Source organism: Rhineura floridana, chromosome 2 (assembly GCF_030035675.1).
Source record: "Rhineura floridana isolate rRhiFlo1 chromosome 2, rRhiFlo1.hap2, whole genome shotgun sequence".
Taxonomy (NCBI): Eukaryota; Metazoa; Chordata; class Lepidosauria; order Squamata; family Rhineuridae; genus Rhineura; species Rhineura floridana.
Window position 1 is genome coordinate 93782927 of NC_084481.1, and position 23141 is coordinate 93806067.

The 23141-nt window shown below is 47.7% G+C and overlaps 1 protein-coding gene across 2 annotated transcripts in view; it reads left to right on the forward strand.

Annotated features, from left to right (window-relative positions):
* ASIC4 (acid sensing ion channel subunit family member 4) overlaps positions 1-23141 on the forward strand; it is a 252688-nt gene that overhangs the window by 130776 nt on the left and 98771 nt on the right. Inside the window, exon 1 of one of the 2 annotated variants that reach the window (XM_061609407.1) lies at positions 15240-17067. The exons of the other annotated variant lie outside the window; for it this stretch is intronic. Coding sequence (XP_061465391.1) covers positions 16492-17067 — 576 coding nt within the window. The 5' untranslated portion in view covers positions 15240-16491. Of the gene's footprint in view, positions 1-15239; positions 17068-23141 lie in introns of those variants that run through there. 2 annotated transcript variants of the gene reach the window in all.

Genomic DNA, 23141 nt, shown 5'->3' on the forward strand with positions numbered 1-23141 from the left:
CATTCTAGGCCTTTCCAACCTTCTTAGTCCTACCCTGTTCATTCCCTCCCCTGGATTTGTTCTGGAGGGAGGAGGAGGAGGAGGGAGCAAAACCTTTCCCCATCCATGCACATCCACACTGCCACCTCCCTGATGGAGTGCCCTGCTCTCCAGCCAGCCCTCCCCTCTCTCTGGCTGGTGACTCAGCAGGTGCATTAAAGATTCATGTTTCCCCGTTGGTCAATTCCCTTTCTCCTCCGGGGTCTCCCTGGTCAGGCCCAACATTGCTCGTTTTATGAGTTCTGACAGGAGAGAGCAGCCCGAGGTGGGTGGCTGCAGGCAGATGACCTTTTGAGGCGCAGGTTTCAAGGCTGAAAGGAGGACTGTCTTTGCTCAAGCTTTAAATCTCCCTGCACTGGCTTATTTTCACGCCTCTCCTCTCCTCTCCCCATCCCCCCAAACCTCTCTCCACCTTCACTCCATCTCCCAAAACAGCCAGAGGTCCAGGGCTGGCAGACTATGCCATGCGAAGTCATACCAGGCCACTGCTCCATTGCAGCTTCCCTATCATCATGTATGCATCCTGGCCTGCTCCATGCTGCTGCAGTATCATTCTGGAAGTTTATGGTGCTATTAGCTTTAAAGTTTTATAAAGCACTGCGCGGGTGACGAATTGAAAAGTAGGCATCACGGAGGGAGGGTTGTTGCTGGGAGAAGGGCGTGTGCTGTCCTGCAGACCGGCAAATGAGTGCTCTGGCGTGAGTGGAGTTAATCATATGTACCACTTGGCTGATGAGGTGCAGAAGGATATGGAGCGTGACTGGAGATGCTTTCTGCTGAGGCCCGTTTTGTGTCATTTTTCTTTTAATATACGTGGAAATTGTGGAGCTTGGATATAAATGATATAGTATGTGTGCGTGCTAAATACATGCAAACATATGTATAAGGGGTGTATGTGTCATGTTATGGGTGTGTGTGGGATGAATGCACATTCACTATTTACAATACTTTAATGTGTAATGGCGCGAACTTCCAGCAGTGGATGGCAGGGTAGGGCGAATACACTTACCTGACCTCTTGGCAGGTGAGTCACTGTTGCTTACCTGGAGGAGTGAGGTGACAGAGAATGGCATAATGCAAATGCACCAGCAGGAGGGCTGGATTGCCTCCACAGGTGCATTTGCCGCCTGCCAGCCTTGCCGCTGCCTCTCCTCTCCCCCTCTGCCTCCTGGTAAGCAGCAGCAACACAACTGACTGGAGGTCTGGTGAGCAGCAGAGCACCACAACCACTGCCACCACTGCTAGCTAAGACATGGCTATTTAAGAAAGGGTTCACCTGAGTCCTCTTCTTTTTTAGTTTTGCTTCTCCAAGTTATTTTTTGATTGTGCTTTGGGGGATTTTGTTGATGCTTGTATTTAGTATAGTAGTGTTGGGTTTTTTTGCTGGTTGTTTTTAGGAATGTTGGTTGCTAAGGGGTTTTTTTAAATGGTGTATGTTGTTTATGCTATAAGCTACCCTGAATCCATTTTCTTGGTAGCGGGGAAAGCAAGATATAGGTTTTTAATGTAAATAAATATTATATATTTACACGTACGTACATACCTGAAAGCGAATTCCTTTCCACTAGTGTCCTCTTTCATTTTTCTAAGCAGCCTGTGGTCTGTGATATGGAAGAATGATGAGATCTTGGATCTCAGGCTGAGGAGCGAGTTCAAAGAGAGCTGAACCAAAGGTGTAGAGAAACATCATTGATGACCGGATAGCCCTGGGAGGTTACAGCCACACAGCATTGAAGTGCCATACCAAGAACAAAGCCCTGAAGTGAAACTGCCAATGTGTCAAGGAGTATAATGGGAAATCTAATAATGGCCCAAAATGACACCCAATTGACAATCGACTTGATTGCATTTTTTGCAGCAGTCATGAACCTAACACCAGTGTGGACCTTTGAGAGCTCTGAAGTGGAGCCAGCAGTAAAAGATCAAGCCACAGAGTTGGCCCTACTATTATGCAGACTGAGGCACCTGCCTGAGGCAGCAGATGCAGGAAGGCAAGGAGCAGTGCCACATAAAACAGCCTGCTGTCTTCTGTTGTGATGGAGGATGCTGCAGGTGTTCACATAGGATACAAGTGTACATGGAATGGGGAGGGGGCAATCTTATACTTCCCCTCATGCAATGTATTTTGGGTTGGTCCTGTCAAGCTTCCCTCATATTACAAGGTTTCCAGGAATGATTTGGACAAATGTGGCTTGACCTATGGAATTCCAACTCCTTTTTATAACGGAGCACATTGATTCTTCCATCTTTAGGTACCATTGATCCTTCCATATTAGTGCCAGATAAGGAGGACTACCCCAACATACTCAGCAGGTAAACAAACTCTCCAAGTCCTTTTAAACACGGTTTATTATTTTAATTAATTAATTAATTTAAATTTCTGTACTGCACTTACTCCCAGAAAGAGCCCAGGGCAGCAAGCAAGAGGCAAACCACTAAAAACATCATAAAACATCTCAAAGACAACGCATCTTAAAAATAAAACATCTTTAAAAGCAATTCCAAAACAGACACAGACTGAAAAAGGTCTCTACTTAAAGGGCTTGTTGAAAAAGGAATGTCTTCAGTAGGCGCCGAAAAGATAACAGAGATGGCACCTGCCTAATGTGTAAGGGGAGGGAATTCCAAAGTATTGGTGCCACAGCAATAAAGGTCTGCTTCCTCTGTTGTGTGGAATGGACCTCCTGAGGAGATGGTATCTGCAGGAGGCCCTCACCTGCAGAGCACAGTGCTCAACTGGGTATATAAGGGGTAAGAAAATCTTTCAGGTATTCTGATCCCAAGCTGTATAGGGCTTTGTACACCAAAACCAGCACCTTGAACTTGGCCCAGCAGCTAATGGGCAGCCAGTGGAATTCTCTCAGCAGTGGGGTAACATGTTGGCAATATCTTACCCCAGTGAGCAGTTGTGCTGCCTAATTTTGCATCAGCTGCACCTTCTGGACCAACCTCAAGGGTAGCTCCACATAGAGTGCATTACAGTAATCTAGACTGGAGGTTAACAGTGTGTGGACAACAGTAGTCAGGCAACAGAAACAGCTGTAACTACCTTACCAGCTGAAGCTGGTAAAAGGCACTCCTAGCCACTGAGGTTACCTGGGCCTCTAGTGACAAAGATGGATCCAGGAGTACCCCGAGATGACGAACCTGCTCTTTTAGAGAGAGCAGGATCCCATCCAAAGCAGGCAAGTGACCAATTATCTAGACTGGAAATACACACATGTAGTTGATATCCCTTTCCATTTGCTTAATGGCTTTATTGCTTTGTCTTGTTCCATCCATCCTTCAGCTTTGCATCTCTGCTAAAAGTACTTTGCAATCACAAACCAGTGCTATAAACCACTAATAAGACTCCACCTCAAATGATAAACAGCACAAGGATGATTGCAATGCAGTGTTCATGCTTTATATTACTGCCCAGGCAGTCTTTTTGCCAACTTGTGCTTTGGAAACACAAATATATGAGTAACATAACACTGGGTACCTGATTCCTCTCTCCTATCCAGCAGCTGCCAGATGTTTAAGAAGAAGCTGCTGATTCATTCCCTCTGTCTCACCTACCACTTATGCCTCCTTCCATGGCAGGTGGTTGGTGGCATTTTAGTTTTCAATAAAAGGGATTCGTGTATGCCATCCCCATCTCCCCTTTGACTGGGAAAGCTGTCATTATGAATGGCAAGGTTCAAAGGCCTCCCCAACATAGGGAAAAAAGCCATGTCTGTTTCTCATCCATTCCACGGCATCCACCCCCATGTTTACAAACCACCCATACTTGTGTTTGTTCCAGCCCCATGAAAAAGTTCTGAAAAATGCTGCAAATCTGAATTTGGAAAAATGCTGCAAGCTGAACTTGGCTTTGTTATAAATGCTTATGTCTGGATAAACCTCAGAAGTGTCTCTCCAGCCTCCAAGGCAGCCCACCCAGCGGAAGTTGCTTTTCCATGGTTTACCTTTGGCCACTTCTCTGGGTTTATTTGCTCCATTGGGAAGCTTCACCTGGAATATTCTGTGGCCACTCAATAAGCGCAGAAAAGGCCAGAACAGACAATTTTGAAATTAAAGATGCATTGTACATGACCTAGCTTCACTCGCCTTGTTAAAAGTGCTCATTTTTTAAATATCAAAATAGAATAAAAAGTGTAAATAAAAACATGTCATAGTAAGTTTGTTTTGCTCTCTGTAAATTACCTTTGTAAAGGTGCTTTTAATACGCGATATGCATTACTGCTTTCTCTCCTCCGGAAATCAACAAAAACAAATCATTCCTTTCCTTCTTTTGAGAACTGAACTGTCATACTCAGTAGGCCGATTTGGGCCTCAGTGGCCATAAGACAGTGGCTACATGCCCCACTCCCCCCCCAGCATTCATTTTGTGTGTGTGTGTGTGTGTGTGTGTGTGTGTGTGTGTGTGTGTGTGTGTGTGTGTGTGTGTGTGTGTGTGTGTGTGTGTGTGTGTGTGTGTGTGTGTGTGTGTGTGTGTGTGTGTGTGTGTGTGTGTGTGTGTGTGTGTGTGTGTATAGAATGGATGGATGAACAATCTTATCAATTGCAAATTGCAGGTTCTGAAATGTGCTTTGTGCTTTCCCGAGGGACTTGTAAAAAAACCACAATCCTCTTCTGTTCAGTGGTTGTTATTAGTTCTCTCAGTTTCTTAGAGCACATGCTTTCCCTTCTCAACTGGGGATCAAATGTTTGTGTCCAATCACATCTAGAATTATGGAGCGCTGTAGCCTTCTATCAGGGAAACACTGACCATTCCTGATGGACAGTTTGCTTTTACTGCTGCCTGTGGGAGTTTGGCTTCAAGGCATGTTGGGAGGATGTGCCTGGTAGTGCCTCCTCACCAGCACTTGGAGACCCACTCTGACTCTCGGGCAACAACAAATATATGGGTTGGTGAGAGTGCCTGTAGGGGCATGAGAGGCTGTCATGGTTTCAAAGTGCAGAAAAAAAGTTTTGAGTTGCTCAAAACTACTCCCCTTCCCTAGCTATTCCCTTTGTTTGGAATTAGCTAAAAGCAAACTACCTTCTTGTTCCCCCTTAACAGGTTGTGGGAGTCATTGCCTTCTGAATCTGAAGGCTCAGGACAGCAGATACCGCAATATGGGATGGCCAGCTTACTGAATCACTTTTGTTTTTAATGCTACTTGGAGACAGAAGTAGCTCATCTAGTTTACTTCCACATGAGACCTACCCATATGTCGGGTGTCTCCAGGGCTCTTCCTAGTTGGCAAATCCTGCAGTAAAACCTGGGGAGCACACTTGCCATGATAGAATTGCAACATGCACACACATCCATATAGTTGAAAACCGTGAACCCTGTTTTCTGTAGGTTGGCAGCAGCTGCAACCAGAAGCTGGAGGAATTTCAATACCTTTCAGGTTAATACTGTGATTGCCCCTGAATATATATATATATACACCTTTCGCCATTGCATCATTCAAAAGCTGAAGGGTGCATCACCAGAGCATCAGGTGATTTAGCAGTCCATCCAGGAACTAACCCTATGAAATGACCAGTCTGTCATCACACATGGCTTGAATAGCAATGGAAAAGTATTGTTCTGATGCATTGTGGGAAAACAGTGTTGGCAAATCCAGCAATTATTTGTAGTAAAAAAAGAGATACAATAATTTAACTTTCTTGTAGAAAGTAAATGAAATGCATGTATTCTGTTCACGTAATTCTATGATCTGTTAAAAAAATAAGCATTTATTTTGTAAAGCATGCTTAAATTGGGAAGACAAGGGGGAGTAGAAGCAAGAAATAGAGGTAAAGGGGGTAAAAAGAGATAAAAGGGTGACAGTGAGAAAAAGGAATGGTAGAAAGAAAATTGGGGGTGGCCCCACCCACCTTGCGTCCCCAGACAGAGCGGGCTCTCGTCAGAAAAAAGGTTGCACATCTTTGCCTAAGCAGTTCTAGTTGCAGAATTCCCAAAAGGAAAAGGACCTCCTGGGTTAGATGAAAATGCCTCTTCCTCAGAAGAAGGGCAGTTTCCCAATTCTTATTACTAATTGGGGAGGTTGAGAATCTGTGATCCAGAGAAAACTGATACAACAGAACCAACAGTACGTGCTTAAAGTCACAGCTTTGCACAGGGAAACATCTTTGGTCTCAGAGGAAACATATTTGCATTGGCTGTCTATAGCGCCGAAGGAGATGGTGCGACAGGTACAAAGGAGATAGCCATGAATGTTCATAAATAGAAGAACACCATATTGTGGGATGAGCACGTGAGCTATAGCAGTAGAATAGATTCATTGTTAACAATCCAGAAGTGTAGCACAGTTGCTTAGCCGTAATGAGCAATGGAGGGAGGGATGGGTAAACATACAAATGATGGATGAATATGTGGATAAATTTATATTCCATGAGAATTCAAAGGAAATTTTATTGATTTATTTTTGTTTAAAATATTTCTTAACCATCCTTCATCAAAAGGGTGGTGTACAAAAAGTATGAATAAAATTAAATCACACAACATGAATGCAGTTTAAAGCCAGATTATAAGTCTAACAAAATACAGCATGACAGCTCAAAACACCAAAAGCTAACAAACAGAATATCAGAATTCCAAAAATCATCTGCCATCTAAAATATCTGGGCAAATAGGAAGGTCTTCACCTGGTGCCAAAATGCTGATTCCAGGTGTGCCTCCTTAGAAAGGGTATTCTATAGTCCCAGAGCACCCCCACAGAAAAAGCCCTCTCCTTTGTAGAAGCATAACATACCTCTGCTAAAGAAATTATATGGAGCAGGGGGTTCTCCAGAAGATCTGGGTCCCAAATCATTCATCTGAACTCTGAATGGTGAAGCAAGTACAAAACCAGGATTCTATTAGTGATCAGTGCATGGGTTCTTTAGATGCAAAACTCCTCTCTGGGATGGGAGAAGCATGCTGGCCCAGTGACCAGCCCACTGATGTAGGTGGTTGAAGTGCATAGACTGCAGGTTCTCAATAGATAGTCTGTTTCACAAGCCATGAAGTTGAGCTTGCCCTGTGATTGGAAAAACTACACAGTCTTCTCAAAAAGTGTACATCTATACTCCACCTCGTACCAGGCCGTACATCAGGCTAGTGGGGTTGTTCATTGCTGCATGTGTTTGTCACTGCATAATGTGTGAACCAAACTAGTGATCTGTCTTAGGTCATCTAAACCAATACTATTCCCTCTGAGTGGCAGCAGCACTCTGAAGCCTCAGGCTAGGACTTCCGCGTTCCTACTACCTGAGATCCTTAAATAAGGGAGATTCCAGGGACTGAAACTGGGACTTTCTGCTTGCAAAACATATTATCTGCCACTGAGTCATGATCTCCCCTAATATATCAGGCATGGCCTGAAAACTGCTGAATGCAACTAGCAGCAGCTGTGTGCGCTGGGAGTTTCATTCTGTTTCATGACTGCTAACTGAGCAGAGCAGATGGAGCTGCCTCAGCTGGTCCAGAGGATATACAAGCGAACCAGCTCTCAGAGAACAAGCTAACCGGAGTTTTGCAGTGGAATTTGGCAGGAGAGGTCCCTAACAAAAGGTTTTTTCTTGTACCGTGCATCACATACCAGTGTGACTCTCATGTTTACCCTGAAGTAGGACAAGACAAAGCCCAGGCTATTCCAATATAAAGACCATTGCAATACACCAGCCATTCCAATACAAGTAGAAAAAAAAGAAACAAGAGCAGAGACTATGGATGAGAAGAACACTCCAGGGGTGGTGACCTGCAAGTTGTGTGCAATGTTTTGTTTTCTTGCGTGGGAACAGCATGGTGTATACATGCAATAAGTGCAAGCTGGTGACACTGTTGGAAGAAAAAGTGAGAGGTGAGTGGCCACACTTAAGAGTATAAGAGAAGATGAAGAGTTCTTAGACAGAACACTGGAACAACAACAGCAAAGAGAAGTACAGGAGGTGGAAGAACAGCAGCATGTTGAAGCAGAAGAGACTTATTTATATCTATATATATATTTATCATTTGATTTCTATACCGCCCTTCCCCCCAGCAGGAGCACAGGGCAGCAAACAAAAGCACTAAAACACTTTAAAACATCATAAAAACAGACATTAAAATACATTAAAACAAAACAACTTTAAAAACATTTTTTTAAAAGCTTTGAAGACTTAAAAAAAAGGTTAAAAATATGTTTTTTTTTTAAAAAAGGTTTGAAGGCATATTAAAAAGCAATTCCAACACAGAAGCAGACTGGGACTTGTGGAGAGCAACAACGAAGTGAAGGAAACTCGCTTTGTGGAAAAGGATGTTAGGAGCAGAAGAGCTAGAAGACACCCTTCACCTATGGAACCATGGAACCACTTTCAGGCACTTGAGGATGAGACTGGAGGTCACCCTGCAGAGGAAGAATCACAGGAGACTCTGCACGACAGCAAGCAAGAGGCAGCGAAACCATGCCCCACAACAACACTAAGGGCAGGCATCTGCCTATAAAATACATGGCAGATGCCAAAGGAGGCTGAGGGTGGAGCTACCAGGAAGAAGAGGGGAATACTGTCACTGATTCCTTGCACTGCCGCTACTGGCAACGCCCTTACTTAGAATGAGAGGAGAGGGCTTTTTGTGAAGCAAAAAGGAGCAAGGCTGCAAAGAAAGGCTGCTTTCCCCCTTCCTTCCTGGCAGCCAGCCTGCCTCCCTGGGGGGAGGGGGTCACAAAAAAAATTCAGCTTATAAAGGGGGTCCCGTGCTCATAAAGGTTGGGAACCACTGAATTAGATCAAAATTAGTGATAGTCCCAGATTTGATCTCCTTTAGGCATGAGGCTGGCCATGAAGCTGGCAGGGTCGAATCAGGACACAAGAGAGACCTAGAAAGTGGATGTGGTGCCAGCTTAAGCCAGGATGGGGCCAGGAGGCAGGGCTTAACCAGCTCCCAGGCTGGCCTATAATTCATTGCCGCCGCTATTAGCCCACAGCCTTGAAGGGGCAGGGATGCCACCCCGGGGAGCAGCTCTGCCTGAGTCAGCACAAAAGATCATGTAGAGTGGGAGGGGAGCAGGGTTACTACCTGGTCAGGTTTAAAAATGTGTGACATTCTTTTTTTAAATATTATTTATCTGCTACCTGCATGCCCTTTCACCTGCTACTGGCTTGCATACTTCATCACTCTCAAACTCTGGGAAAAGGTAAAGCAGAGCTGCTATTAAAGTGGGGCATGTTTATGCTTTTCCAAAGCTGTTTGAGGATTCTGCCTCCTATTGCGATGGGATGGTCTGCCACCAGGGACCATTTAATCCTTTTGCTAGCAAGATCCAGGGCTTGCTTCACACATTCTATTTTAAGCATATGCCTGCGATTTGTTTTGTGTGTGCCTTGAAAAGTAAGGTGAGCATATAGTAAGTACATGTATCACTCAGGGACATATATAAGCGTTCACCCAGGTTTGCTGCACAAAATGTGTGCTGTGGCCCTCAATCCTGTAGCTACACTAGTTGAGACCTTCTGCAACTCCATTTACTCAGCTCTCTGTACTGCTGCTGGCATACTTAAGCCACCACTCCAGACAGAACTTCTCCTCCCCTCTTGCATAGTCCTGTTGTATATTAATTTATTGGTGGCCTTAGTCATCTTAGCTCAAGAATTTTTGCTTATAATAGGATAACCTCTGAAAAGATATTGGGGCTATACTCTTGTAAAAGCACATTTATTTATTACATTTATATCCTCCCTTTACTCCAAGAAGCTGAAGGTAGCATACAAACACAGTTCTCCCCTCCCCATTTTATCCTCACAATAACCCTGTGAGGTTGGTTAGGCTGAAAGACAGTCCAAGGTCACCCAGTGAGCTTCATGGCTGAGTGGGGATTTGAATCAAGGTCATAGTCTAACACCCTTCCCATTACAGCAGGGGCTGGAGAGGGTTTGTGAATTTCTACCATTCCCTTACCCCATGAGGATGTTCAGAAAATGTGCATGTGTGCGTGCATGCAACTGATAGTTCAAAGATTGATTTATAGTTGTGGGAGGCTTTAAGTACATAGTGCAATTGGTTTAATATGGGTAGAAATGAAGCTCAAGGGAATGTAGGTATGAGCTCTAGATGTATAATAAATTGTAGGGAAAGTGTTCAACGTGAGCCTATTCTCTAATCTGGTGTTGTCATTAATGCTCAAGGTAATTCTCAAATAGAGCCATGACTTCCATTCTGGCAGTGATTTATAGTAGGTGCGCTTCAGAAAAGGGCTGAGATTGGTTTATTCCATGGAAATCTTCAAGATGGGTGGGACTAATCCAAACTTGGGTTTTAGGAGCCTGCTTGCTTTTGTTAAAGAGCAGGTCATTCCTTTAGAAGGCAAGATTAAAGGCATAGGAGTTAGAGGATTTCTGGTACATTCTGTGAAAAGGTGTGTGCCTTGTGTTGTCTCCTAAATCTGGAACTTTTGCACAGCTTGAAGGTATAGCAGTAGGGCTCATGGGAGGCTGTGGGCTTAGCCACATTGGAGTTTAATGTGGCGTTGAAGCTGCTTGTGTATCTATTTTTTATTTTTGTGGTGTCCACACAACACCCACCCCTCACCCTGCTAAATTTGGATTTTCCTGATCTGTGGATAACCCAATAAGGGAAGAAAATCCAATATAAAATTGCATGTTACCTGACTCTGGATGTACTGAAGCACATTGTGTGGGTGAGCGTTTTTACATGTGTGGTGATATTTTGCTGGGTGTCATCTATTGCCACTTCCAGTTTGCTTCCACTAGCCCAAAGGAATACGGCCTGCCTTTTTCTACTGGTTGCTATTGAAGGCATATTCTTAATATTTTATTTTTATTTTTAAAAACAGCTCTTTTGCACAGAACTGCTCTTGCAGAAAACAACTATACAAAAAAAATTAAATTTGCCCTTGCAGGTATAGGAGGCAGGAAAGGAAAAGTAGAGGGAAGGAAGAGGCAGCCTTTCATATCAGTGACTCCAAATCCTTGCAAATCTGGTCTGTTGGAAAACTTGTATTCCAATATAATACAAGAATAAATAAAAACAACTAAACAATCAAAGGTGTATCTGCACAGGTAAACAAATACCTGTGTGGATGCCCACAAGGGACCACAGACTTCCTGGCTTGAAGTTGCACATACATTTTAAAATAAATATTGCTCTTTTTTCTTTTCTTTTTGCAAATCTGGTATATCAGAAAATTTGTATTTCAAAAATAAAAAATAAAATTTAAAGGTGTCTACCATGTGCATGCCCACAATGGACCTCAGGTTTCTGAAACTTATGGTGGGTAGGGAAGTACTAACTGAGAGGAGGGGATAGCAACACACAGCAGTACTATATCACAGCAAGCACCACCTGCTAACATGAACAGGAAACACTGTGTTACATTTCAGAGGGATAAAATTGAAAGTGTTCATGTGTGGCTGGAGGTACACAAACGTGCACACGGAAACAGCAACGCATGTACACATGAATGCCCTAGTGTGGACACCGCCTGAATTAAAAGAAAGGAAGCTGTGATTCTCAGGCCATGTGAGGTTATCTGGATGTTTAAGATAACAAATGGAATCATGTTGTTAAAAACTGTAACCAAAAAACTTCCTAGTGCACATGGATGGATGGTACCCCAGACCTTTCTTCGTCACAGGGCACTCGGGAAGGGAAGGAGAAAGATAACACAGTGGTACCCTTTGTGCATGCGCACACACACACAAGTAAGCAGGTCGCTGGAGATTGCAACCTAGAAGCCATTTCAGGTTTGAGGGAGACAGATTTCTAGGATTGGAGGCCATGTTCACATCTAAATAGCTAAAAAGAGAGAGGCATATTTAAGAAATTGGTTATAGTTTCTTTTTAAATTGTGTAATATCCAGAGAGATACAGCAGGTGTGCTCGAGGGAGGAAACAAATCACATGTGCCCTGAAGCATGGTGGGATGGGTAGTTTTGGAGTAGGAAGCACATACAGCAGTGGTAGATAAACATGATCTAGACAAGGGATAGAACACCTCAGGTCTGGGGGCCAAATGTGGCCCTCCAGGCCTCTCTATCCAGCCCTCAGGACTCACCCCAAGCCTCATGGACCCTATTCTACCCCCTGGGATATTTTTGCCAGGCTAGAAAGTGTCCTTGAACTGTGCTGATTGCCTTTTGCTTGCCTGGGATGGAGAAGAGTCCATGAGCGCAGAAAACTCTAATTTGGGTGGCTCAAAGAGTCACATCCCTTGCTCCAGCCACTGTTGCCTCTGGCCCCACCAACCACTGGCATGCAGCCCCAGAAGGCTGCCCACGAGGGACTGTGGCCCTTTGATTGAAAAAAAAGGTTCCCCACCCTTTGTCTAGACCTATCAGTCTCCAAATATTTTCATTTTGTTGCATTGCTAAGAAACGGGTGTGTGTGTGTGTGTTTGAATCAGTGACCTTTAAAAAAAACCCTAGTAGCACATGCTTTCTGTCTGGCATAAACCTAATAAACATCACCATATTTCAGTTTATATGATGGAAAGTGTGTGCCATTAAGAGTTCCTTAACTGACAACTGAAACTTGTCATCTCTCTGGATATTCACCAAAGTCCAGGCCTGGGCACATTTCTGAAGCTTTGTAAAACCCACCAGTTTGGGCCGGGTGGGGAGCCTGTAAAGGTACTGTGTTCTGTTTTGCTGGGGGCTTTTTTACAAAATCATCCCTAAACCCTTGGAATTGGATGAATTATAAATACAAATATATATTTTCTGTTAGGTTGCTTAAAATGCAGCCAACATGCATTGGTGAATATGGCAGGGATGCCGGTTCTGTGGGCTCCAAGAATTGTGAAGAAGGAAGGGAGAAGGAATTGGGAGGCAGGGAGGAGGCTGCTATCTGGTGTCTAGTGTGGAGAAAGCAGTATGGGCTCCTTTGGGAGGGTGAGTGGAATAGAAATTTAAATAATAATTATAACAACAACAACAACAATAATAGGTCAGTATCATCCCCTTTCCTCTCTATTCCTCTGCCCACTAATTTCCAGTGCAGAGTCCCAGCGCTTCATGTAAACCCGTGCTACTGCTTGTCATTGCTTCCTTGGAAAAAAAAGATAATTTTTTGAGTTCTGCACTGGCAGTATCATTTAGGATGAGCCAAGATTCTTAAATCATCAGCAATCCTTTTTTAAAAAAGCATACGGGTACTGTGTTGTCTGAAAGAATGGATCTCTCTCCGTTATGGATCTATGGTGATCTGCATTCAGTGGTACCTTTAAAAAACAAGTGCCATCTGGATGTGAGCATTTTTAAGAGGAAAGAACAGGTGACAGTCAATAGTTTCGAAAAGAAAAAGTGGTTTTGAGATAAGATTCCGCATCCTCGTTGTACAAACACCTTTATGTTTTGTTCCGTGTCTCTGTCGAACGGGTTTTGAGCCATACAAAAAGATCGTAAAACTTTTTTAAAAAACATCCCTCTTTCCAACGGCTTTCAGTTCTCTGGTTGGAAATACAATGTCTAACCTACAAGGTGTTCTGGCACTAATGACAGTGCATGTCTGGCTCATCCCCGCATTCCAGTCTGAGAAATGGGCTAATATTAGCCGGAAGAGGAGGTGGGCTCTGGGGATGACCAGTGAAGAAAAAATATGGTCCCCGAGAGAAAACGTGTTTTTTAAAAAAATAAAAATAACAAAAATAAAAATAATGTTAAGGAAGAGCACGGTTGCTCTGGAAGTTATGAGTAGGTTTTTTTTGGGGGGGGGGATAAATCCCTCCTCATCCCCAATGTTTCTGCCTTCCTTCCTTCTAAGCATTGATTCATCCCCTGTAACCATAATCTCTTGACTCCGTACTGGCACTCCCTGACTAGAATGTTCTCATGCGTTGAACGGATGGAGGAAATGTACTTTTTTTAATATGGGCGAACAACGAAGGGTTAACTAATCGACATGAACGTATTTGGAGCCGGAGAGACCAGAGGAGGTCCATACTCCCAGGGTTTGAACCAGACTCTTTCTCGATGCGTGAGACTGAACAACAACAAATGGAGCAGTCCAGGCAGCGGGAACGGCGCTTCCTGATGAATGTGGACTGCCCCATCCACCATTATTGATTCAGAGCTCCCCTCCCCTGCTAATAAAACTGTGCTGCTCTCCCCCCCCACACTTTTGCCACCCCTTCCCTCCCTCAGTATTTTCCTGCCCGGCCCCATAAATCACCCCCCTTTCCCCCCCCCCGGCGTAGAGCCGCCTTGGCCTTCCGCTCTCTCTGGGTACATCGATCAACGCTCGCTCCAGCCCAGGAGAGACCTGTCCTCCCGTATTGACCCGCAGGGACGTGTGTATTCCGTGCCAGTCGATTGCAGGGATCGAAGACGTGTGAGCGCGTTCCTCGGTCGGATTTCCCGCTGCCGGCATGGGCCTTACAGAGTGAAGGTCGCTGTGACCGGCTGAGCCGCGGGGCGAGGGTGTGAGGAAGTGTCCAGCGCCTTCCGACTGCGATAGGAACGTGTACGTATGTGTGTGCGCGAGATTCCTATTCCCTCGCAAAGCGACCCCCGCCGCGCGCCGCCCCCTCAAAATATTCCATTCTCGGGTAAGTCGGACCCCGCTTTGCCCCAACCATCGAGGGTGGTAGGAAATCACCTCTCCCCAAGAGGAGACGATACGGAGCACACATGCTTTGCATGCAGAAAGTCTCCGGCGCAATCCCCTGGAATCTCCCTAAGCTGAGCTGCCCGAGGCCACCACTGCCTGGGAGAGTCACCGGCAGCGAGGTGGACCAGCGGCCTGACTCCGTCTATAAGGCAGCTTCGCAGAGCAGTGTGCAGCAACTCCCAGGGCTGAGGCCGGGTGATTTGGATGAGGGCAGCGACTCTGTGTGGTTTGGTCGCCCAAAAAGAACTTTGCTGGATCGAGGCTCTCCGAAGCCCAGGCCGACGCTCTCCTGCTTGCCCCGGCTCCATCAATTGTGCATGGCTGGCGTTTCCCGCCCGCCGCACCACCCCTCTCTCTCCGCTTCGGCACCGCCCTGCATCACCCCACCCCGCGCCCCATAGATGTCCTCACAGCCTCCGTCCCCTCTTGCTAGGGCCGGGGCACCTCTGAGCGCCTCCTGCTGCTTGGCCTCTCTGGTCCCGAGCCAGCTCCATAGGCGGTGGGTTTTTCCCGGGCCCTAATTCCACTTGTCAGGCAAGGGCGGGGAGGAGAAAAACAGTCCCTTTGAAAAAGCAATTATAACTGCCTCCTAAGCAAACGGGACTAGAGGGAACCAATGGTGCAGGGAAGGCGGCAGCGCTGCAGGCTGGGTCTGGGCAGTGCCGCGGTCCCGGCTGCGCAGCGTTCATTTTCCTCCTGGAAACACACACACACACACTCGCCCCACACGCCTGCTCCTGCCCTAATCCCCAGCAGCTGCGCGCCCTCCTTCGCGCCGATCAATAAGCCTTTCACTTTTTGCCTCTTGTTTGTTCCGTGGGGACCGGGATCGATGGGAGGAGGGGGCGTCTCCTCCTCGTTTCCGCTCCCCCTCCTTGGCCGCTCCTTCTCCAATTAGTCAGCCCTGGGGGGGGGCGTGTGAGCGAGTGAGGGGGGTGTTGTGCCGTTGCTGTCCATTGGACCCCAGCACCAGCCGAAGACGTGGAAGGATCGCAGTCCTGCTTGCCCTCCTCTTCTTCCGTCTCTCAACTTTTTTACTCCCCTTTTCCCTTCCTTTTTCATCTTTGGTGAGGAGGCATATTCTAAGGTCCTCGGATATGGAAGGTAGGAATTAGGAGGAGGTGTCCACAGGCAACCGCCTTGGGCACCGGCAAGGGGGACTCACTTGGATGAAGTGGGTGGCAGGCAGAGAGAGAGAGAGAACGCCCTGTCTGAGGAGCTTTAGCAGCTGAAAGCAGCACCCGGACCCCGGCAGAGGCTGCCTCTGTCGCCTCCTGGCCTTGGTACAGACTTTGCTAGCTTACGAGCAAGCGATTCAAACAAGTGGCTCCACCATCACTTTGGAGTGGTGGCTATAGAGAGCAAGGCTCCCACTGCCCCACTCCTCTTTGCTTCCTTCTCACCCGTTCGCTAGCTTCCCCCTCATCCCTCCCTCCTTTTTTTTTTTTTTTTTTGCTTTTATTTGAGGATGAAATAATGTTGGCATGCCTTGAATTATTAAGTATCCCCTGGATTTTATTAGCACACAATGCCTAAATGCTGCCTGTATCTGGTGGGGTCTTAACCGGGCGTGCGGAGGAGCGGCACACACAGCGGCACACACAGCGGCACAGGGAGCGGCAGGCAGCTGTGACAGCTGGGCTTGTGCAGATAAGCGAACGGAAGCACCAAGAGGAGATCACTAGTGAGACAAGCCGCGTCCAAGAGCTCCTGAGAGGCTGGGGCCAGGCTCCCCGGTCCTCCACCTCCTCTTCCTCCTCCTCAGCTGGGCTTACTCATTTAGGGGCGTCCTGCAGCAGCCAGGGGAGAGCGGCCGGTGCCGGGCACCCCAGGCTCCTGCTGCCTCCCCTCATTGGGGGGGTAGCGTGTTGCCTGGTGCCTCGGCACAGATGCCGATTGAGATTGTCTGCAAAATCAAATTTGCAGAGGAGGATGAGAAGCAGGCGGCGAAAGAGGAAGGGGACAAGGAGAGCTTGCTAGAAGAGCCCAGCCGGCCACACCACCGCGACCTGGCCACCTTTGCCGGGGCCAGTACCCTACACGGCCTTGGCCACATTTGCCGCCCAGGGCAGCTGGGGGTCCGGCAGGCCCTCTGGGCTCTTGCGTTTGTGGCCTCTTTGGCCTTTTTCCTATATCAGGCAGCCCGATCAACACTCTTCTACCTGGAGCACCCGCATGTCACTACGCTGGATGAGGAAGCTGCCCAAAAGATGATCTTCCCAGCTGTCACCATCTGCAACATCAACCGCTTCCGTCACTCAGCACTTACTGATGCTGACATCTTCCACCTGGCCAACATGACTGGGTTGCCACCCAAGGACCGCGATGGACACAAGGCCTCTGACCTGCTGTATCCTGACCCAGACATGGCTGACATTGTCAACCGCACTGGGCACCAGCTTGATGACATGCTCAAGAACTGCAGCTTCAGTGGTGAGAACTGCTCTGCGGAGAACTTCACTGTGGTGAGTACCTGTTTTGCCTTCTCCATGCACTCCAGGCCCTTCCATCAAACATCGGTTGGAATGAATGCACTGTTGGTACCCATGTTTATGCCAGGACTGAGTTTGCATCTCAAGTTTCACTCTGGGAGAAAGCAAAGGAACATAGGAAGCTACCTGAGTTGAGACACTTGGTCCACCCAGCTCAGTAATGTCTACATTGACTGGCAGCTATTCTGCAGGGTTTCAGAGAGGGAGTTTTTTCCAGCTCTACTTGGAGATACCCAGGACTGAATCTGGGACCTTCTGCATGCAGAGCAGATGCTCTACCAATGAGCTACGGCCCTTCCCCAAAAGGCAGATTTTGTGGCACAACTGCTGCCCGTATCTGGTGGCGTCAGCTGCTCTAGGGCATGGGTGATGGGATGCCAGGTGTACTAGGCAAGCTGCAGGCAGCAAGTGCCACTGTATATGAGAGGAAAGTGAGAGGCACAGGTGTAAGCAGGTTGGGAACTGCAGGAAATGTCCAGTTCTCAGTCTCGACAATTATTCTTACCTTGCTAGAGTAGATTGCAACATAACACAAGGAGCTCAGGGAGGAGGAAATGGCCCTATAAGTTATGAGAGACTGGCCATAAGCCACGGGTCTCCAGAGGTTGCTTGACTCCCAACTCCCATCATCCCTGACCACTAGCCACGCTGGCTGGGGTGGATGGGATATGGAGTGCAACAACATCTGGAGGCCCACAGATTCTCCTGTCGCTGCCATAAGCTGTCCAGGTGCTTAGAGGACATGGAAGGTGCCTGGGCATTTCTGAATACACTTGGAGGTTCCAAGATTTTTTCCCTGGAGATGAGGTTCTTTTCCCAGGTTCTAGCAGACTATATCCCCAGCTCGGTGCCCACAATGGCACTGCCACTGTCCCAGCCGGGGTAGCATGGCAGCCACTCTGCCTTCCTCTTGGCACTTTCTGGCATGGTTGTGCCTGCACTATCAGGGAGGCTTCCCGTCGGGTGGAATGAGCTGGCCCTGCGCTTGCTCTAATATTGAGTCTGAAAATCACAAATCCCCGCTGTGGTTTGGGGAAATAAATGTGCTGAGTAGGCGGAATACCTGATGGGACCCTTTTCAGACCATAATGACTCTGGAAATGAGCTGCTTCTCTCCTGCGGACATTGGAGGCTGCTTCGTTTTCAGATCACTGTGTGTGGAGGGGTGGAAGGGGGGAGGGCGGTGCAGGGCAGGAAGTAGCTTAGAAGGCGAGGCGGGGAAAAGAAGACATGGACATGCATGAACATGTACGCCAAGTGAGTCAAAGATCGGCTGCCTGGCCGGGGCTGTCACACATGTTCCGCTTTGTCCCTGAGATTTTGCTATGAGAATACATGTCTGGTATGGCAGAGGAAACACATGGCTTGGAATCCAGGAGCATGCTGCACTTCCCCTGGGCCCTATGTGGGACCTGCCCCACAGTTGGCAAGGGCTGTTTTCAGTCCTTGGTTGCATGAACACCTTGCAGGCTGTGTCAGAAGGCCAGGCTGGCGAGAGGAGTGAAAGGTAACGTTGAGCATAGAGAGACCCTGTATTCTTTGTGGATCTGTGCTGCACCCACAACCAAAATTATGGGCTCCAATTCAGCACTGAAAACATTGTGCAGTTGGGGAAGTTAAACCCTGACCCTGGAAGTCCTACTCAAAACACTACACATAAAAAACACACCTCGATCTTCTAAGGGCCAAACTACATGCTACTCTGGATTTTTTTTACTTTTTACATTTTTTTGTTGTTATTGAAATGCATTACAGAGGGCTGCTAATTTCTGCAGAGCAGCAGAATAGAGAAGAAGGGAGTGTTTAACATCCTCCCCCACCCCATGGGTTTCCCTGATTGAAATCTGCCCCTCTCCTCCAGCTGCCCTTCGCTCCATTAAGGAAAAATGCAGGACAGGCAGCAGTTCAGGAAGAAGGGATTTTCAGTGGGAAAAGGATGCAGCGAGGAAGGGTTAAGCACCCCCTCCCTTCCCACTGCTGATCCAGAGAAAGTGGCGTCCCCTGCAGCTGCATTTAAGTAAAAAAAGGAAACAAATACAAATAAATAAATAAATAAATAAAGGTTGGGAAATCCAGTCACAGTTCTCCCATGTAAGATGTCATATAACCTCATATTTTCACTAAACAATCCCTGCATGTTCAAGTTATTTTTGTCTTGTGAAGGACTAGAAACTTGCTTTTTTAAATGAAAGCTTTGATTTTCAGGATGTTAAGTTCTGATCCAGTACTAATTCTGCACTTGTAGAATAGAGGAATGCAGGTAGCCGTGGCCATTGTGCAAGGAAGCAGATTTTCCTGGAAGAGTGGCTACTGTGGGGAGTGTTGATAAATGGGGAACTCCTGCCAATGGATGCCCAGTGCCAAAGACATGGTTTTGATGTGTGGTTCCAGGAGGTATGCCCCAGGATGGCCCCTTGGGGGCAGTGCCGCTTGAAAGGTGGGGTGGGACAAAGACCTAATCTTCACTTTTTGGCAGTTTTAGTAGTAGTGTGGGGCATTCCCAATCACTCCACAAACCAGTTTAGGGGGGCTGCAGCTCAGGTTTCTGACGCATCAATAGAAATGAAGGGAAATGAGGCATAAAGGGAGAATTAGTGACTGAGTGACAATATGGTCACTCAAAGGGCCCCTTAGAAGGCTAAAGGGGTCAAGATTCTCCCTTGGAAATAGCCGCTTCCGCTGCTGCTGCTGCGACCACTCTCTTGCTTTGCAGCTGAGCTGCCTGCCGCTCGCTCCTGTCATTGCATCGCATGATGAATCCCCTTTAAAGATCCTGTAAGTAAGAGCCATGCACAGTAAATGATCTCCCTCTATTTAGCGTCACAAATCCACATTCTTTATGGGACGGCAAATTAAGGGCCCGCCGGGAAGATTCCCCAGCGTAAGCATTTCCTGTGCAGTAAAGCCCGGCCAGCATAGTAAATCTTGGTGGGCCATTGGCTGAGCCACAATGAGCCTCTCGGCACCGGCCCAACAGCTGTGTGCCCTCTGCTCTGTTGGAGCCAGGGTGCGTATGCGTGGATGGGGAGAAACTTGCATTGATGGGTGGGCTACACACAGGAGAGCTCACATTCCACCACTGCCTCCCCTGTGATGCCCACTCGCGCGCGCGCGCGTGTGTGTGTGTAAGTGAGTGTGAACCCTCTGCCTTGGACTTGAGAACAGCCCCTTCCACTGCTTGAATTGTGAAAGGAAAAACAATTGGCTGTTTGTGCTTCTCTGGACAGGAGATTCCCCAGCACCAGCTAAGGGCATTCTGGGGCTTGCCACGTTCTGTTTCAGCCCCTCTCCTTTCTCAGTGTCTGTGCAGCAGGGGGGCATGGAGGGATCACAGGCAGTTGCCTCTAGGTAGCAGGCACAAATGGGCTGGGCAGTTAACCCCTTCAGCACTTTCCATGACAGGCTGGAACAGCCCCTAGCCTGCCGCTCGTTGCCTAGATGTGACGCTTTGTGGCTCAGCTTGCCCTTCTTTGGCTCCTGTCTCTGAGACATTCATGTTATGAGCGGACCTGAACCCCAGCCTGTTTGCCCCCATGACCAGCCCCCACCTACCCCCAGCCCTGGGGCTACCAGTGACACAATCCTATTTCCAGGGCAGGTGGTCTTCTGCTTCCCATCAGTGTTTGCCCTTAAATTTCAGTCCTCTTCTCCTGCGTGTGCGCGTGTGTGCGTGTGGAGTGCAAGGGTGCAAAGAACTTCTCAAGGATAAGAGGTGCAGTTGATGGAGAGGCTATCAAAGGAGGGCACAAGGAAGCGATAGCGGGATTGCGGGGTTTCACTCTGCGAGGAGGCGGGCAATGGGAGGTTGCGAGGATATGCAGGAGGGGGATATGATCAGGCACACCAGTGTGCACACTCAGAGGAACAATTACCCAGCTGGCACCTGCTCTGCAGGGCTTCCACTTCCAGCATTTGGAGGGGAGGCTAATGCATTTCTAAAAAATTGGAATCGATGTCAAAGGGGTTTTTAAGTTCTCTCCCCCTCCCCATTTCTTATTATTCTAAATCCTTTGCTGACAGTCTCATCTCCCTGTTGGAGAGGCGTTGTGGGGGAGGTTCCCAAGTACTAACAGTTTCCACATCCCCCATCAGATCAGGTCTTTCCTGTCTGAGTTTAGGGGATTTGTGGGGCAGCTGGAAGGCAATTCTCCACAAGAATAACTGAGTGTTGGAGCTGTCACCACACGTAGGAAGAATGGAATATTGTTGGGGGGGGTGGAAGGTGCTGTGGGTGTTCAGGCATTTAAAATGCTGCAGTTGTGCCTTGCAAGGTGTCAGACGAAGGGGAAGAAAGCACAGACAGGGAAGCATGGGGAGGGCAGGGAGGACTGTGGTCCCAACTAAGGAGGGCTATTGGCAGCACAATGACTTTTTGCGGGTCCTGAATTTCAAAGGGGTTTGGTTGTGCCTGTGCTTCTTTCGGTACCTTGCTTTGCTTGAGCTTCTCCTAAGCAGCTTCTTGCCTGGGACTTGAGGGCAAAAACGTTTAGAGGTGAGGGTCAGAGAGCATAGGCAGATGTTCATCCTAAGGCATCCCTGGCACTACACAGCAGGGATCCCTGCCTGGTGCATTGTGGGCTAAAAGCACAAAAGAACACAAATGTTCTCTCTCTCTCTCTCTCACCCCCCCCTATATTGTGTTGCTCAGCCTGGCTTTGCCGCCTCGTTCCCCAGCTGTATAATCAGCGGCACCCCATCTCGGTGCTGGGGCTGGCGATTACCTTTCTTCCACAATCGTACTTAATAAATGTCACATTTTCCAGCCTATTTTTACTCTGGGTAAATGAGTTCCCTGCGCTGCCTCCCCCTCCCCCTTCTGCCTCCTGCCTGCCCATTGGTGCAGCTCCCTGGCCACCACATTTCGGAGGCAGCCGCCACGCAGTCCGCTTCCCTAACCCCAGCCTGCACAATGGAGAGGAGAAGTAAGAAAAGCAGGCTGCAGGCAATCCCGCCGGTGTGGGTGGCTAGTTGGGAGGAGTGGGGGGATGAGAGTGGGCAGAGGCCTGTTTTTCCAGTGACTTCATGTGGCCTATGGCATGCATTGAGAGTGATGCTTTGGGGGACCCGTTGCCCTCCTATGTATTTTGACATCTCACAGGTGGAAGAGGGGGAGTTGGGAGCTGCCTTTTACACACAAGGACCATCTTCCCTTGGCTGAGTCCTCTGTCCCTTTCCTTGACGCTCTCCTTGGCCTGGCGATGGCACAGGACCAGCTCTGCCATCCCTTTCTCTTCACCGTCAGCACAGATTGCGTCCTTATAGCAAAAATACAGTCCTCTGCTTGTTTAGGGAGCTATCATGGCCATGTTGTGCCTTGTCACGCTGGCAGCGCTTCTTTCTAGATGCAGAAAGAGTTCCCTTGCTAGCCCCAAGCCAGCATAGAGTGGCATTGATGTCTGTGGCACACAACATCTCTGTATCCCATCCAGTATAAAGCTTGCTTAGGGAAATAGGAAGCTGCCTTATACCAAGTCAAACACTTGGTTCATCTAGCTCAGTATTGCCTACACTGGCTCTCCAGGGTTTCAAGCAAGGCTACTTTCCCAGCCTTACCTGGAGTTGCCTGGGATTGAACTTGGGACCTTCTGCATGCAAAGCAGATGCGCTCCCTCTGAGTTGTGGCTCTTCTGTAATTGTTTGTTTATTACTTATACCTACTTCCCACCATGGAGCTCATGGCAGCATATATGGTTCTTACCACCCCATTTTACCCTCATAGCAACCCTGTGATGTAGGCTAGGCTGAGAGACTCATCCAAGGTCACCTGCCTGTCCTGTGCTAATAGTGACGTGTTTCAGAAGGCTCACTCTGTTTGGAGTGTTATAGCAAAAATAACAAGGAGCCCTGTGCCACCTTTATAGGCTTAACAAATTTGTTACACCATTGAGTCTGTTCCTTCACTTGTGTGGCATGGAGTAATTTGTGTATCAGATGGAGGAGGTTCTAGGCAGGCCACAAAAGTTTCTTATGTCGCAGTAAGTCTTTAGCATGCCACCAGATTCTTTGTTGTTTGTGCTCATACTCTGGTCCATAGGCTGCCCAGAGAT